This window comes from Oncorhynchus gorbuscha, linkage group LG16 (assembly GCF_021184085.1).
Source record: "Oncorhynchus gorbuscha isolate QuinsamMale2020 ecotype Even-year linkage group LG16, OgorEven_v1.0, whole genome shotgun sequence".
Taxonomy (NCBI): Eukaryota; Metazoa; Chordata; class Actinopteri; order Salmoniformes; family Salmonidae; genus Oncorhynchus; species Oncorhynchus gorbuscha.
This window is the reverse complement of record NC_060188.1, coordinates 79,457,253-79,474,599: the sequence shown is the minus strand read 5'-3', so window position 1 is coordinate 79,474,599 and position 17,347 is coordinate 79,457,253. Positions and strand designations below refer to the sequence as shown.

General features: G+C 41.8%; 2 protein-coding genes across 4 annotated transcripts in view; one reads left to right on the top strand and one right to left on the bottom strand.

The window, feature by feature from the left end:
- The window catches only part of tnksa (tankyrase, TRF1-interacting ankyrin-related ADP-ribose polymerase a), a 175,574-nt gene extending 171,313 nt beyond the window's left edge, over positions 1-4,261 (top strand). For all 3 annotated transcript variants that reach the window (XM_046304579.1, XM_046304580.1, XM_046304581.1), the window contains one exon: positions 1,443-4,261. In XM_046304579.1, coding sequence (XP_046160535.1) covers positions 1,443-1,529 — 87 coding nt within the window. In that variant the 3' untranslated portion in view covers positions 1,530-4,261. The remainder of the gene's footprint in view (positions 1-1,442) is intronic.
- Positions 4,262-10,369: 6,108 nt separating this feature from the next.
- LOC123999729 (dual specificity protein phosphatase 4-like) lies at positions 10,370-17,121 on the bottom strand. The gene is made up of 4 exons (XM_046305755.1): positions 16,610-17,121; positions 15,627-15,760; positions 14,789-15,008; positions 10,370-12,893 (listed from the first exon to the last, which is right to left on the bottom strand). The coding sequence occupies exons 1-4, from the start codon at positions 16,995-16,997 to the stop codon at positions 12,511-12,513; spliced, it is 1,125 nt and encodes a 374-aa protein (XP_046161711.1). The 5' UTR covers positions 16,998-17,121; the 3' UTR covers positions 10,370-12,510.
- Between the last annotated feature and the right edge of the window lie 226 nt (positions 17,122-17,347).

The window sequence follows — 17,347 nt, the reverse complement described above, 5'->3', positions numbered from 1 at the left end:
GGAGCAAGCCCATGTAATGCTTTGTAGGTTAGCAGTAAAACCTTGAAATCAGCCCTTGCTTTGACAGGAAGCCAGTGTAGAGAGGCTAGCACTGGAGTAATATGATCAAATTTTTTGGTTCTAGTCAGGATTCTAGCAGCCGTATTTAGCACTAACTGAAGTTTATTTAGTGCTTTATCCGGGTAGCCGGAAAATAGAGCATTGCAGTAGTCTAACCTAGAAGTGACAAAAGCATGGATTGATTTTTCTGCATCATTTTTGGACAGAAAGTTTCTGATTTTTGCAATGTTACGTAGATGGAAAAAAGCTGTCCTCGAAATGGTCTTGATATGTTCTTCAAAAGAGAGATCAGGGTCCAGAGTAACGCCGAGGTCCTTCACAGTTTTATTTGAGACGACTGTACAACCATTAAGATTAATTGTCAGATTCAACAGAAGATCTCTTTGTTTCTTGGGACCTAGAACAAGCATCTCTGTTTTGTCCGAGTTTAATAGTAGAAAGTTTGCAGCCATCCACTTCCTTATGTCTGAAACACATGCTTCTAGCGAGGGCAATTTTGGTGCTTCACCATGTTTCATTGAAATGTACAGCTGTGTGTCATCCGCATAGCAGTGAAAGTTTACATTATGTTTTCGAATAACATCCCCAAGAGGTAAAATATATAGTGAAAACAATAGTGGTCCTAAAACAGAACCTTGAGGAACACCGAAATGTACAGTTGATTTGTCAGAGGACAAACCATTCACAGAGACAAACTGATATCTTTCCGACAGATAAGACCTAAACCAGGCCAGAACATGTCCGTGTAGACCAATTTGGGTTTCCAATCTCTCCAAAAGAATGTGGTGATCGATGGTATCAAAAGCAGCACTAAGGTCTAGGAGCACGAGGACAGATGCAGAGCCTCGGTCCGATGCCATCAAAATGTCATTTACCACCTTCACAAGTGCCGTCTCAGTGCTATGATGGGGTCTAAAACCAGACTGAAGCATTTCGTATACATTGTTTAATTGTTGTTTTTGTCGAGGAGATCTAATTCACGCAATTTTACATCTAAGATGGTGCAGTATTTCTCAAGTGAAAAAATGTGGGTGAAATTGATTCGTCGCTCGTTGAATGACAAATACTTAATTGAAGAATCCATACTGTTGACCAATCACTGACGAAGGGACGTAGACTTCGGCTTGCCTCAAGAAAAATGTTGTGTTCACGAACAGCTGGAAAAACCCTTGCCAAAGACCAAAACTAACAAAAATGTCTCAAAATGTCGTCATAATATATGTTCCAAACTGTTCCAAGCTGTTCCAAGCTGTTCCAAGCTGTTCCAAGCTGTTTCGGATGCGAAGCTTGCAGACGCGCACACACACACACACACACCACAAACAGACCCATAACAGACCCATAACAATGACTCATCTGTCCTGTCCCACTGTATTCCTCAGGCGTACCCAGAATACCTCATCACGTATCAGATCCTGAAACCAGAGAGCACACCCTCCCCCACAGCCGGAGCAGAACAGAAAACCTAATCCAGACTCAACCAGACTAACACACACCCACCTTTGCTGGGAGAGAACGAATCACAGAGACTGTTACCCAAATCACTACTTCACACATTCTGGGCTGAGCCGGGATGAACATCAGCCCCTTAAATGAACTCTACACCCCTGGAAGGATGTCTTTTTTCCACTAGTTTTTTGTTCTATTTCACTCACTATAAATGACCGGTTCCTCATAACCACCACCCTTTATTTTCCCAAATGTTTTGTTTTTATTTTTTCCTTCGTCCTTCTTTAGTGTTTACTTGAAAATGTTGCCTTCACTGGGAATTGTCTAATGTTGTCGCCTGTCTCAGAGCTCATGGTCCCGGGTCTCTCGCTCATGGTTGCCACTGGTGATTGTTGACACTGGTTAAGGCCAAATAGAGAGAACCAAGCGGATAAAGTTCAGGTTAGGATAGAGATGGGGACTCAAAGCTCATTGGTTAGCAGTAAGGCTCAGAGATAAGGACTCTTGCCAGTCTGCCTTTACCTAAATGATAGCTTCCCCAGTGAAGCATGGCTGAGACTCTACTGTGCCTATCACTCAGATGGATATGTAGGTAGAAATCAGGGTGGCTGTTCTAGTATGCAGTATACCAGCCTTAATTCCAGCCCTGTTTCTTCATCAAGCCTGGCAAGGGAAGATGGGGTACACAGACCCCAGACCCAGGTCATGCGTGACTGAAAACAACCAATAACCTCTCCCTTTCTGTTCCAGCACACAAATATCATTTCTTTAGCTCATCAAACATTACACTGCATTTATCCAATTAGCTCTGTATTATTTTATTGTGATATTTCCATGATTTACTTTATTGTTTTAAAAGATGATGTATAATGGGACCATGTCACAATGGGGACCAGACCTGGAGGTTTTTGACCCATTTGTTTTTTTAAAGTTGAGATGATATAAGATATCCCTCTCTGGGACCATTATGGGTTCCCTCTCTGGGACCATTAGGGGTTCCCTCTCTGGGACCATTAGGGGTTCCCTCTCTGGGACCATTAGGGGTTCCCCCTCTGGGACCATTAGGGGTTCCCTCTCTGGGACCATTAGGGGTTCCCCCTGTGGGACCATTAGGGGTTCCCCCTGTGGGACCATTAGGGGTTCCCTCTCTGGGACCATTAGGGGTTCCCTCTCTGGAACCATTAGGGGTTCCCTCTCTGGGACCATTAGGGGTTCCCTCTCTGGGACCATTAGGGGTTCCCCTCTGGGACCATTAGGGGTTCCCCCTGTGGGACCATTAGGGGTTCCCCCTGTGGGACCATTAGGGGTTCCCTCTCTGGGACCATTAGGGGTTCCCTCTCTGGGACCATTAGGGGTTCCCCCTGTGGGACCATTAGGGGTTCCCTCTCTGGGACCATTAGGGGTTCCCTCTCTGGGACCATTAGGGGTTCCCTCTCTGGGACCATTAGGGGTTCCCCCTGTGGGACCATTAGGGGTTCCCTCTCTGGGACCATTAGGGGTTTATTTTCTGTTGCTGGAACTGATGGGAAATCCCTAAAGGTTTCAGATTGTGAAATTGAGTTATGTGAGAAAGTAAAGCAAGCTATGAGACATTACTATTATTAATATAACATTACTTTGCACAAGAAAAACACTGAACATCTGACTTTTCATTACCATTTCCCATCCAGTCAAACTCATCTTTTAATGGATTTGCACTTTTAAACGGGAATGATTTTTAAGTTATTTGAAAATAAAGTTGAAAAAAAGATGTCCAGTATTGTAGTGTGTAGCAGACGATGCCTTTGTAAAGCTCAACATGTTGTTAACGGATGAAGAGTGGGCTGTATTAGTACTGTAAATTATTTGTTTGTTTTTTGGTGGGGATGAAAGGGATTTTTGTAGCTGTTTTTCCCGATCTCTTTCATGGTCACTTCCACATTCATCCCTCTGCTCTGTATCCTCTTTGAGAAGTAAACAATAACTTGTCTTGCTTCCTACTGGTTTTGTCAATCATTCTCTGGGAATTAACAGTTTGAAGCAATGGCTGGTTTGATTGTCACATCCTGTAGTCTGTATTGGAGGACACTGTTTCCCTGTGTCTCCTCACTCTCACGAGCTGGGCTCTATCTGCATCTGCCGGTGTGGTACTCTACCATCCTTGCTGTTTCAGATACCAGCTCCAGAACTGTCTGCGCTTTGACCGGGATGTTAACCTATCCATTTACTACAACCTGTGTAAGTCCCAAATACCACCCTATTCCCTATATAGTGCACTACTTTTGACGGGTTCCCTACTGGTCCTGGTCCAAAGTAATGCACTATATAGGGAATAGGGGGCTATTTGGGACTGAACCCTGGTCTTAAAGGAAAACACCACTCAAAACTATTTTTTGGTATTTGTTTCATTAGTCTGCTGTTGATAGTTTTGCATGTCAGTAATCAAGTTTTCAAAATAAAGAACTTTCAAAATACAGAATGTGTCCCAGTATGAAGCGACTAATGAAACAATACCAAAAGATAGTTTGAGTGGAATTTTCATTTAATCTCCACTCTTCTCTTCAGACCAACACCTGGAGAGAGCCTCGATGCCTCTTACTTACTTCCTACTACAGTTCTTATCTTATTTTTTCACCATTTTATTTTGTTTTTCTGATGCTGAAAAGACCCAGTAATGAATGACACACTGACTATCATGTACCACAGCTGATTTGGAGACTAATGTAACACTCCTCCGTGTTGTAAAGAAGTATTAATAAAGTACATAACTGTCCAATGCCTCTTCCCTGCTACTTTTCTCACAATGAAAGTAGTTCACTGAAGATTGTTTTGTCTGAATGGCTTTTGTTGAAGTGAAATGTACATCATGTAAGTGTTCCTCAAAAGGAGCATGGCCTTGTATTGACTACAGCTCAGTTTTCTTTCAACCCAACACTACATACTGATACTGTGCGGAACATTCATGGAAATGTCCAGAGGAAAAATGTACTCAACACTGTGAAATAGTATTGGCTGTGCTATGTTTTCCTGTAGAGGGGAATTGATTTTCAGTGAAGTGGGGGAGATGAATAGCTGTGAGGACAGAGTTGACCATTACTTCAGCGATCACCAGCAGGAAGAGATGTCAGTCAAACTTCTCATTCAGGAGGCCGATTAGAAATGAGTCAATCAAAACAAACAATCTATCCACCTGTTTGTCACACAGAGCTATTGTGTTCTCTCCTAGATGATGTGGATGGCACTAGAGTAGGGCCCGGTTTCCCGATAGCGATGGAATTTAGGCTTACGAGTGTTTAACGACGGACCTTTCCTACAATGGCCGAAGATGTAACATGCATTTCCCAAAACAACATGCGCTGGCATCAGGGAGAACAGTCACTAATTGCATCGTTGGAGCATGTGTAGCGTCTGATAGGATAGAAAGAAAGGGAGTGCTGCTTTTGGATCAGCTCTATCCATTCAAATCTTATATTAACATTCTAATTATGTTACAATACTGATGACAGATTAGTATGCTTCACAGTAGGTATGGTGTTCTTTGGATGCAACTCAGCATTCTTTATCCTCTAAACACGATGAGTTGAGTTTTTACCAAAAAGTTATATTTTGGTTTCATCTGACCATATGACATTCTCCCAATCTTCTTCTGGATCATCCAAATGCTCTCTAGCAAACTTCAGACGGGCCTGGACATGTACTGGCTAAAGCAGGGGGACACGTCTGGCACTGCAGGATTTGAGTCCCTGGCGGCGTAGTGTGTTACTGATGGTAGGCTTTGTTACTTTGATCTCAGCTCTCATTCACTAGGTCCCCCTGTGTGGTTCTGGGATTATTGCTCACCGTTCTTGTGATCATTTTGACCCCACGGGGAGAGATCTTGCGTGGAGCCCCAGATCGAGGGAGATTATCAGTGGTCTTGTATGTCTTCCAATGACAGCTCTTTGGTCTTGGCCATAGTGGAGTTTGGAGTGTGACTTTGAGGTTGTGGACAGGTGTCTTTTATACCTGTTTGAACAAACAGGTGCCATTAATACAGGTAACGAGTGGAGGACAGAGGAGCCTCTTAAAGAAGGATTTATAATGGTCTGTGAGAGCCAGAAATCTTGCTTGTTTGTAGGTGACCAAATACTTATTTTCCACCATAATTTGCAAATAAATTCATTAAAAATCCTACAATGTGATTTTCTGGATTTTTTTTCTAAATTTGTCTGTCATAGTTGAAGTGTACCTATGATAAAAATTACAGGCCTCATCTTTTTAAGTGGGAGAACTTGCACAATTGGTGGCTGACTAAATATTTTTTGCCCCACTGTATGTTGAAACATGCTTGTCGGACATCTCATTCCTAAATCATGGGCATTAAAATGGAGTTGGTTCCCCCTTTGCTGCTATAATAGCCTCCACTCTTATGGAAAGGCTTTCTACTAGATGTTGGAACATTGCTGCATGGACTTTCTTCCATTCAGCCACGAGCATTAGTGAGGTCGGGCACTGAGGTTGGGCGATTAGGCCTGGCTGGCAGTCGGCATTCCAATTCATCCAGAAAGTGTTTGATGTGGTTGAGGTCAGGACTCTGTGCAGGCCAGTCAAGTTCTTCCACACCGATCTCGACAAACCATTTCTGTATGGACCTCGTTTTGTGCATGGGTCATTGTCATGCTGAAGCAGGAAAGGGCCTTCCCAAAGATGGAAGCACAGAATTGTCTAGAATGTCATTGTATGCTGTAGCGTTAAGATTTCCCTTCCCTGGAACTAAGGGGCCTAGCCCGAACCATGAAAAAACAGCCCCAGACCATTATGCCTCCTCCACCAAATTTTATAGTTGGCACTATGTATTGGGGCAGTATTGGGGCACTATGTATCTCCTAGCATCCGCCAAACACAAATTCGTCCCTCAGACTGCCAGATGGTGAAGAGTGATTCATCACTCCAGAGAAGGCATTTCCACTGCTCCAGAGTCCAATGGCGGCAAGCTTTACACCACTCCAGCCGACGCTTGGCATTGCGCATGGTGAATTTTGGCTTGTGTGCAACTGCTCGGGCATGTAGACCCATTTCATAAAGCTCCTGACTAACAGTTATTGTGCTGATGTTGCTTCCAGAGGCAGTTTGGAACTCTGTAGTGAGTGTTGCAATCCAGGACAGAAATGTTATCTGCCGTTAGTTCGTAGCATAACTGTAGCCCTTCAGCACTCGGCGGTCTCGTTCTGTGAGCTTGTGTGGCCTACCACTTCGCGTCTAAGCCGTTGTTGCTCTTAGGTGTTGCCAATTCACAATAACAGTACTTACAGTTGACCGGGGAAGCTCTTGCAGGGCAGAAATTTGATTAACTGACTTGTTGGAAAGGTGCCATTCTATGACAGTGCCACATTGAAAGTCACAGAGCACTACAGTAAGGCCATTCTACTGCCAATGTTTCCTTTGGAGATTGCATGGTTGTAGGCTCGATTTTATACACCTGTAAGTAACGGGTGTGGCCAAAATAGCCGATTCCACTCATTTGAAGGGGTGTCCACATACTTTGGTATATATAGTGTATTACCACCTACGGCTGCAAATATTGACGAGGCTTATTCTAATGCTTACCCAATAAAAATGCACTGAATAGCCTAGTGTCATCTTGGTTTTCTTTTGAAGCCAAATTGTATACTTGCTTGTTGTATCAAACGCAAAGACCTTGGCTATTTTGTATTTGTAGTCAACTTTGTTCTGAAGTTATCGGCAGTCGCAGAGAGATGGAAAAACCATGTGATTCTTCTATGTTAATAAGAAGCCGTGGTACGGCGATGTCGCGCTTGGCTGACGAACCAGTGGTGAGGCAGGCGTCTCACATGCTGACTACACCCGGCACGCGTGTTCCATCCACACCAGTCGCGATCAGGACAAGCAGGTTGAAATATCAAAACAAAATTAAGAGCGTTTTCAAGTGCAATGTTACAAACGATGGTTTTTGGAATGCTCCTACGAAGGTTCTGACGATTAATTTAACATTAAAATGTTTTTAATGTTGCCCTGGGGACATATACCAATGGTATGACAAAACGTTTATTTTTTTCTGCTCTAATTACGTTGGTAACCAGTCTATAATAGCAATAAGGCACCTCGGGGGTTGTCATATGTGGCCAATATACCATGGCTAAGGTCTGTATCAAGGCACTCCGCGTTGCGCATAAGAACAGCCGTTAGCCATAGTAAATTGGCCCTATACCACACCCCCTTGGGCCTTATTGCTGAATTATAAACTGGGTGGTTCGAGCCCTGAATGCTGATTGGCTGACAGCCGTGATACCACGGTATGACAAAATATTTATTTTTACTGCTCTAATTACATTGGTAACCAGTTTATAATAGCAAAAAGGCACATCGGGGTTTGTGGTATATGACCAATATACCACAGCAAAGGGCTGTATCCAGGCACTCCGCGTTGCGCAAAAGAACAGTATATTGACCATATACCACACCTCCTCATGCCTTAGTCCTTTCATTTAAACTAGAGCTTGCTGTAGCCTTAAATGATTTCTGGCTATTCTCCTGCTATTTTGAATTACATTTTTGATTATGTTAATTCTGCATTTCTTCAGTTTGTAAACTGTGAGAAATAATAAATAATGTCAGTTGCTCGTTTTTTCGTTAGCTATAGAAAATATCAATGTGACCTAAAAATAGGATATGATGACAATGGTTTTCGTAATTGCTCAACAAATCATTGTAGCCTAAAGGCAGGCAGGAATTGAGCTTCAAGTAGGCCTACAGATATTATGCAATTAAACAATTAAAATAGGCTAATTAACCATGAAGTGGCAAATTAAGTGACGTTGCCATAGACCTAATATGTTGACTTTTAGATTATTCGTTAGGCTACAGTGAAATGCCTAAGCTTTTAGATAATATAGCCTATAGGCCTAATAGATACGAAAATTGAAGCAGCTCAGATATAGTGATCTAACCGGTTAATAATACTAGGTAGGTCTATCGATTGTACATAAATTAATGTTATGTTAATATTTTTGCCTAAATCGAACTATTATATAATTCGGTTATCTCGGTTTTCTTTTCTTTAATGTATCCTTGATTCACTTGTTTATAATAACATTGCGAACTATATATTAAACTATGACGTTTTCGGTGGTCAGAGAGACAGATAAACGTCTTGATCCTATGTTTAGCGGATATTTGATATCTAAAGTTATAGCTTGTTATAGCTAGCTTGTTTTTTTGTGTCATCTAAATAGCTAGGTTCCGGGTATAATCGTCATGTCATCATTTTACCCAACAAACACCTACAATGTGATTTCTATGGAGAGATTAATGAGGAAGTGGAGTATTAAAATCACCCACTAGGGGATGCTGTAACCATACAGTTATGTTGTGATATGTAACCCAGCTCCTCGAGCGTTATTCTAGTCATTGCAGACAGGACCCGACCTACTGTACACCAGTGATGAACAGACCATCACAATCCAATAAACTTTGCGGCAAAGATCGCTGCATAGTCTAAAGCTGGCTACATCTAAAGACCAGCCTTTTATCTTTGTGAAATGACTTAGAAGTAAGTAGGCCTTTGATTATTTTGACATCATGATCTGTGCTTGCATTTAGGAGCTTGTGATTAGAATTAACAACATTTTTTAAACCCAAGGTTCTATTTAACTAGGCAAGTCAGTTAGGAACAAATTTGTATTTACAACGACACCTACCCCGGGCAAACCCTAACGACCCTGGGCCAATTGTGCGCCACCCTGTGGAACTCTCAATCATGGCTGGTTGTGATTCAGCCATCTGTAATGACGCCTCTAGCACTGAGTTGCAGTGCCCTAGACTACTGTGCCAGTCGGGAGCCCAAAGAGCGTTGCACACATGGATTGTACAGTATTTGCCCTTATTATTGAAAAAATTATTCAAGCTCTAACAAGTTGGTTATTGATCATTGCAAAACAGCCATTTTCATGTCTTGCCATAGATTTTCAAGCTGTTTTAAGTAAAAACACTCAGGAACATTCAATGTTGTCTTAGTAAGCAACTCCAGTGTAGATTTGGCCTTGTATTTTAGGTTACTTCTTGCTGGAAGGTGAATTTGTCTCCCAGTGTCTGTTGGAAAGTAGACTGAACCAGGTTTTCTCCAGGATCTTTCCTGTTCTTAGATATATTCCATTTCTTTTTATTTAAAAAAACCTCCCTAGTCCTTGCCAATGGCAAGCATACCCATGACATGATGCAGCCACCACCATACTTGAAAATATCAAGAGTGGTACTCAGTGATGTATTGGATTAGCCCCAAACATACCACTTTGCATTCAGGAATAAAGTACATTTCTGTGCCACATTTTTTGTGGTTTTACTTTAGTGCCTTATTGCAAACAGGATGCCTGTTTGGAATGTCTTTATTCTGTACTGGCTTCCTTCTTTACCCTCTATTATTTTGGTTAGTATTGTGGAGTAACTACAATGTTGTTGATCCATCCTCAGTTTTCTCCTATCATAGCCATTAAACTCTGGAACTGTTTTAAAGTTTGTAGTGACTGGGTGCATTGAATATCCATTTGAGCATGGTATATCAATGTCTGCTTTATTTTTTTAAATGTTTTACCAATCTACCAATAGGTGCCCTTCTTTGTGAGGCATTGGAAAACCTCGCTGGTCTTTGTGTTTGAATTTGTTTTTGAAATTCACTGCTTGTTTGAAGAACCATACAGATAATTGTATGTGGGGGGTACAGAGATGAGGTAGTCATATAAAAACATATGTTAAACTATTATTGTACACATAGTGGATCCATGCACCCTATTATGTGACTTGTTAAGCAAATGTTTACTCCTGAACTTATTTAGGCTTGCCATAACAAAAGGGTTTAAACACTTATTGACTCAAGACATTTCAGCTTTTCATTTTTTATTAATTTGTAAAACTCTCGAAAAACATAATTCCACATTGACATTATAGGGTATTGTGTGTAGGCTGGGGTGTCTAGGGGTGTGAATCCTTTCTGTAGTCCCTCCCAGATACCATGTATGATGTTTCATGCAAGTAAGACAGAGATTATTTTTTTTAAGAACATTGTTGTATTTCACAATGGAATTTTAGGAATAAATAAAGCATATACAATTCAACAAAAACATAGGGACAAGTTTTTTTTAAAGTCAACCTGATGAATGATATTGCCATGATGAGACAACAGCATTTCACTTGACACAGGTAGAAAGTATTGCATTGTTCAATGATTGTGGACCAGAGAACGCCTCTCATCTTCATATCATTTACATACATACCCTCGTTCAAGAACAAAAGCACATTATGGGTGTCATCAGTTACCACCTGGTATCATAGTAATAATAATGTGCAAATTAATTCAAAGTTATAATACGGTATTGCATCACTAAAAAGTGCTCTATAAAAGGTGCCAGCATTCTTCAAAAAGAGGGGAGTAAAATCCTGTTTTCCCAAAAGCCTTTGCTCCTGGCTCTGATCGTCGCCTGGGCCAGCACTTCCAGGCAATATGTTCACTCAGAGAATGAAATGAGAAGAAAAACTAACCATTTCACATGAATCAGTTCAGTGGCAGCACACACTAGCAGTTTTCTACCATCTCATATATATTTTTTCCCAGTGATGTCAGACATTCCAGTGTGCCTGTTTTTTTAGGGGTGTTTGTGCGTAGCCGGGAAATTGTGCATTTGGCAAGTTTAGAAAGTAGTCTGGATCTACTAGACATTGGTGGAGTAACAGTGATAAGACAAAGAAACAAGCCATAGGTCTGTTCCCAACTAACTCCCTCCTCCAACAAGCATTAGACCAATCAGCATCCATGGTCTGAACAGAAATAGTACCTATGTAACAGACAACAATATGCCTCCATACAGGAATGAAAAATAACATTCTTATCTAGTGAATTAGAAAAAAATCATTATTGGTAAGGCAAACAGCACTTCTCAATGATCCGGTCTTTATCGATTAGCGAATACACACATATGAAGCTAAAAACATGATTATAAATACACAACACAATGTAGTACTTTGGTGGAAACTGGGAAGAGAGAGAAACGCATTATTGCTCTACTTGGGGGAGAGGAACGGATCGGATTACATTGTCTGTATTGCAGTGCTGACTTGAAGTTGTTACTGTTTAGAGATTTGCCAGTTTATCTGCCACAGTCTGTTTGGAAAGAAAAGGCGCTAGGGCACTTGAGCACATCCAAAAGCGCTGGGAAAAACATCCTATACCTTCTCTGAACAAGGCACTGAACAAAAAAAACAAATGACTAGACCCCCTTTCCCCTCAAAAGCATAGCTGTCCTTCCGACCGAGTTTATTACATGGAACACCAGGGGTTGCCCGGGCAGTGTAGCAGGGGCTCAGACGTTCATTTGGCACTGTCTCAGAAAGCTAGTCTTTCCATCTCAGCGGCCTCTCCTCCTCAGTAGGGGTGACTTTTATTCAGTCATTCATCAGCAGTCCTGCTCCAGAAGAGGAGGGGGCGTGTGGGAGAGAGGATGGGGATGTCAGGGACAGGAAGCCGGACAGGACGCTAGCAAGCACCTGTCACAACTGAAGAGCCTCCTGTGCTCCATCAGGAAGCCACTAAATGACTGAGCACTCTCTTTCTCCCCCCTCCCCTCTTTGCTCTTTCGTTTTCTCTGCATCTCTGCTCACGGCCATTCAGCCCTCTCAACAGGACCGGAGTGGCTTTGGAAAAGTCCACAGGAAATGGAAAAGGTGGACAACAACTTAGAATTCTGCCGCCCCGTCCTTCCTGTGTCCACCTTCACACTAAAACACAGGAACTGCATCTGTTTTTTAGCCTGTTTTATGAAAGAGTGTATTTATTAGTCACCATATAGTGATGAAGGTGTACGTGTGAGTGCCATATTCTATACAGTCTTTTGTGTCAGGCAGCAGGATAGGCGCCCTCAGTGTTTCATTGTCAATGGACATTTCAGCTTATACCAGGTAGGAGAAGATAACCTCTCTCTCTCTGGTCTGGATAGTGAGAGGAATGGGGCAGTGAGTCTTTGTGGGGGCGGGGCATCAGCAGCTGGGTGAGGTTGTGATTGGACTTTGCAGGTAGGCCAGGCTGCTGGGCTGGCCATGTGCTACCATGGAGATGGGAAAGCTAAAGATGAAGGGCGACGTAGGGCTGGAGGAAGACTTGGGGCCCAGGCTGGCTGCCGAGGGGCTGGCAGCCTCCACCGCGCATGATGTGGCCAGCACCTGGGACTCGAACTGCAGCAGCTGACCCATGAAGCTGAAATTGGGGGAGATGATACTCCGGCGCTGCTTGACGAACTCAAAGGCTTCGTCTAGCCGAACACGCTTCTTCTTCATCAGGTATGCGAGGCAGATGGTGGCAGAGCGAGAGATGCCCGCCTGGCAGTGCACCAGCACACGTCTGTTGGAGTCTTTCACAGAGTCTGAAGAGAAAGGCACAGAGAGATAGGGGGTCCACAATTTACTCAGGGTATACTGTAGATATGCACAGGATAGGTAATACATAGTGCTCAGGATCATCTGTAAGCTTTCTTGATAGACTCGTATAACTTCACTGATTTGGCACACGACAGGTTCTTATACGACAGGCTCTTACACGACAGGTAATTACTCATACACCATTGCTCATACACTCAGAGTAATTATCAAATACACGACAGGTCCTTACACGACAGGCTCTTACACGACAGGTAATTACTCATACACCATTGCTCATACACTCAGAGTAATTATCAAATACACGACAGGTCCTTACACGACAGGTCCTTACAGGACAGGCTCTTACACCTCAGTGTCTCATAAGCAATATATTAGTCTGTAGCCCTATAAATTACAAACAGCAAAACTATGCGCCCCAAAGCAAAGACATGCAAATGTTGATCCTGCACCCAACACACCTACAGCCCTTTCCATACATAAGCATTTTTCGCCATGAGAAATAACAACCACAGGGGAGTTGCCCTTATCACTGGGAAGCCATTATGACTAGTGTCCACACAACAAAATGTGTGTCCTAATACCCAAATAATTCTATGTGAGTAGAATGTCATATATACTCATTAAAACACAGAAATGTAACATCCCATTCTATAGTGCAGTCGTATTCTCTAGTGTGAACATACACAGCTATTAAGGTAACTCCAACTAACGCAGCACCGCACCCAAGAACAGTGGATGAGTCATACTCTGGTCCCTAAGCAGCTAACTATGATGCATTCAAGCCCATAAATGCTTACAAACACACACACACACACCCATCCAAACATATTGGGGTCTCCACACACCAGTGCAGCAGGCTTCCATGTGGAATATGACACTAGGCCCAGCCTATCCTCCCTCATGGTAATCCCTAACCATGGTAATCTCTAACCATGGTGATCCCTAGCCATGGAAATCCCTAACCATGGAAATCCCTAACCTTGATAATCACTAACCATGGAAACCCTAACCATGATAATCTCTAACCATGATAATCCCTAACCATGATCATCTCTAACCATCATAATCTCTAACCATGGAAATCCCTGACCATGATCATCTCTAACCGTGATAATCTCTAACAATGGAAATCCCTAACCATGATAATCTCTAACCATGGAAATCCCAAACCATGGAAATCCCAAACCATGATAATCTCTAACCATGATAATCTCTAACAATGGAAATCCCTAACCATGATAATCTCTAACCATGGAAATCCCTAACCATGATAATCTCTAACCATGATCATCTCTAACCATGATTATCTCTAACCATGGAAATCCCTAACCATCGTAGTCCCACAATGACTATAATTGAACTCTCCTCTCCCTCCATCATCCATATCAACTGAGCACACTGAGCATGGGTAAACCTCACACTGAGATTCTGCATGAGCACACTATTTATTGTCTATTTAATACCAATTATTTATTCTAAAATCTTCTCCTTTTACTTAGGCTAGTACCTGGCCGGGAATGAAAATGTTATCTTAAATACATTTTGTCACCGTAGTTAGAAAAATAATGCCACCCATTACTCATACACTCAGAGTAATTATCAAAAGAACCATCTGTTTGTTCTTGAAGAGCAATCAATTGAAGTGACACTCTCTTCCCTGCAAAAAGAAGACCTTTAATCACATGATCAAATTAACATTCTACTAAGCTATGCTGCAGCTACAGGGACCATCATAAATCATGTCATTCTCCTCCTGCTCATCATGATGATGGTGATGTATTAGTCTAAGTCCCAAATGGCACCCTATTCCCTTTATAGTGCACTACAGGGTGTAATTTGGGACGGATCCCATGTATTCTTCTAAGAAAATTTAATTTACCGATAAACTCAATGGCTTCTATGAACCAGGAGCTGATGTCCTCTTTGTGGTTGTCCTCCACAGGAATGCACTTGTACTGGTAAACCCCCTCGAAGTGGTTGGGACAGTTAGAGGACACGTTGAGTAATGCAGAGATGCCCATGCCGTCCAGCATGTCCTTTTTGGAGGCATGGAAGGCACTGCCAAGGTACAGGAAGGGAAGAATCTCCACTGGACCAGCCTGGAACATATAGAAGACAAAGTTGGCATTAATACAGAGTCAAAAGAGAATACACGCAAATGTAGTCAGAATGTATCTTTCAAACATCACAAAGTAACACAATTAAGAAGACTGGAGAAAGGGCCTAATTACAATCTGCAATCAATAAAAAAAGGTTGTGATAATTAAAATGTATGGTATTCACTTTCTTTTAATTATTTTAATTTTAAGGTTGCAGCAATATGGTCTGAAATTGTATCATAAAATATAGGCCAATGACAACTCAAGAAATTAATATACTGTATCTTCAGCCAGTTTGTTGATTTGTGCCCTGTTATTGCATTGCTGCTATGGGCCCGCTTCAAACAGCAGAAAAGTATCGATAACGCCTGCTTAAAACAGATAGTGAAGGAAGGCCGGGCAATGTTGGTCACACATGCCTACCCTACCACCCCCTGCACCAGTGTGAGAGATAAAAAGGAGTCACAATTGGTGCTCTTATCGAGACGAAAATACAACAGTAGGCCTAAACCTAGATGACTGGAATTTACGAGTCCCCTGGTATTTCACTCAATGCCACACATTCAGTCAAACTCGGTCACAACTCGGTCTCCGATATAAACATGTCCCCTTCTTTACCTGGTCATGGTGGGACGTCTGTGGAGTTCCACAGGAAGAACACGCGTCCAAACTGGACTGGGTAGAGAACGAAGATAACGTTTTGGTCTTCAAACAGAACTCGGGATACTCCGTGAAAAATCTGTCGTAGCCCCCTGTGAAAAAGGATTAACCTTAGACATTAGGATATTTTAATCACAGGCCACACTCAAGTCAAAGCAGCCTAATAATTCACCATGTGCGTATATCATTTACACATTAGTCTACCTAGCGTAATACAAATAGGTAATTTTTCTCTATAAAAACGAAATAAAATATCGTTGAATATTTATATAAAACATTATAGAACAGCAATTATAATTTGATTTCCATTTAATAAAAATAGGCTTATAATTTGGGCATGCTTAGTGGTTTTCACCTAAATTAAATGTGACAATTGAAAAACCTAGTCGAATTTATGAGAAAAAAATGCATTTTCCCATATACTTATAATAATTTATTCAGAAATAGTGTATAGTCTTGTGATTATCTGGCAACACTTAAATGTTCAATGCCTGTGTGTAATTTTGATCTCATAATAAGCAATTGGCAACAAAAGCCATTCTAAAATTACTTTTTTAAATTAATACATTTGCTGAAGTGAAATCTTGAAGATGATCCAATTGTTGGGGCTCACACAAGACACTCGCTGCAGCACATCCTCGTGCACCCAGACGTGGCTCTTTCTGCATTACCTCATTGTTAGCGCCTAGTGCCTATTTGTGGGTTGAATTGTGCAGCAATACAAAACCGCACTAGATGTACAATTTTAAGCTGGTTAAGAAATACTTGTAATAATTCTGATAATAAAATAATAACATTGTAATAATACATTTGTCAGATATAATGAAAAATATGTGCTATTAAATTATGATTCATGCTTTTGTGTTATTTATGCTTGTAAACAAAACTAATTGGGCATGTTTTTATTCTGATAATCTCTTAAATGCATTGTGATCATTTACCTTTTAGTAGAAATATTTCAGTTCCAAATGTGTCTCTGTACACTGCATTGAGCACCAGAGTGATTGTGCTATCGTCTTTAACAGTGTCTATGTCGGGCGTCCTCTCGTCGTAGAGGATCACAGCGGAGTACAGTCCTGATTTCAGCCGGGCTTTGACCTCTTCATCACTCGACAGAATCTGGTCTAAACTCACCGAGCCCTTCGCTCGCCTTCTCACGATTGTGTTACAGCGAATATTCACTGCGCTCCGAATGTGTCCAGCGCTAAACGCCAAAAATGATCGGCAGTCCAGCACCAGGCATTTCGCACTGTCGTCCTTCAACAACCTTTTCAAAACGTTGCAATCCATTTCGCAAAGTTCATCCATAATAACCATATTTTCCTCCATAATGAAGGGAATTCTCTTTTTCCTGTTGAAGAACACGAAGAGTGCAGGATGTGTGTTTATGCTGAGCAGCTCCTGCGCAATGTTGTGCTCTTATTCTCCTGAGAGCATTACTATCACGAGTAGTCCGCCTCTTTCCGTTTTATGAATGGGGCCTCTGCTGCCAGCCCCAATAAAAAGGGGGGTGGCGTCACGCTGGAGGTGACGTCAACCGCTTGTAAAATTCTCTCCTCTCTTTTCATTCATAAAAAGTCAACGATCAATGCCAACAGAATATGAGGTTGCCTCTGCCGAAGCTCGAAAAAGTTGACTCTCTTGTTAGTGACAAAGTCAAAGGCAATACTATATTTATT

Coding starts and splice junctions, on each gene's coding strand:
- LOC123999729 (XM_046305755.1), bottom strand. CDS start 16,997: ATGGAGGAAAATATGGTTATTATGGATGAACTTTGCGAAATGGATTGC. Junction 15,761..16,609: donor TGAAATATTTCTACTAAAAG/GTAAATGATCAC, acceptor CCTTTTTCACAG/GGGGCTACGACAGATTTTTC. Junction 12,894..14,788: donor AGAAGCCATTGAGTTTATCG/GTAAATTAAATT, acceptor CTTTCTCTTCAG/ACTCTGTGAAAGACTCCAAC.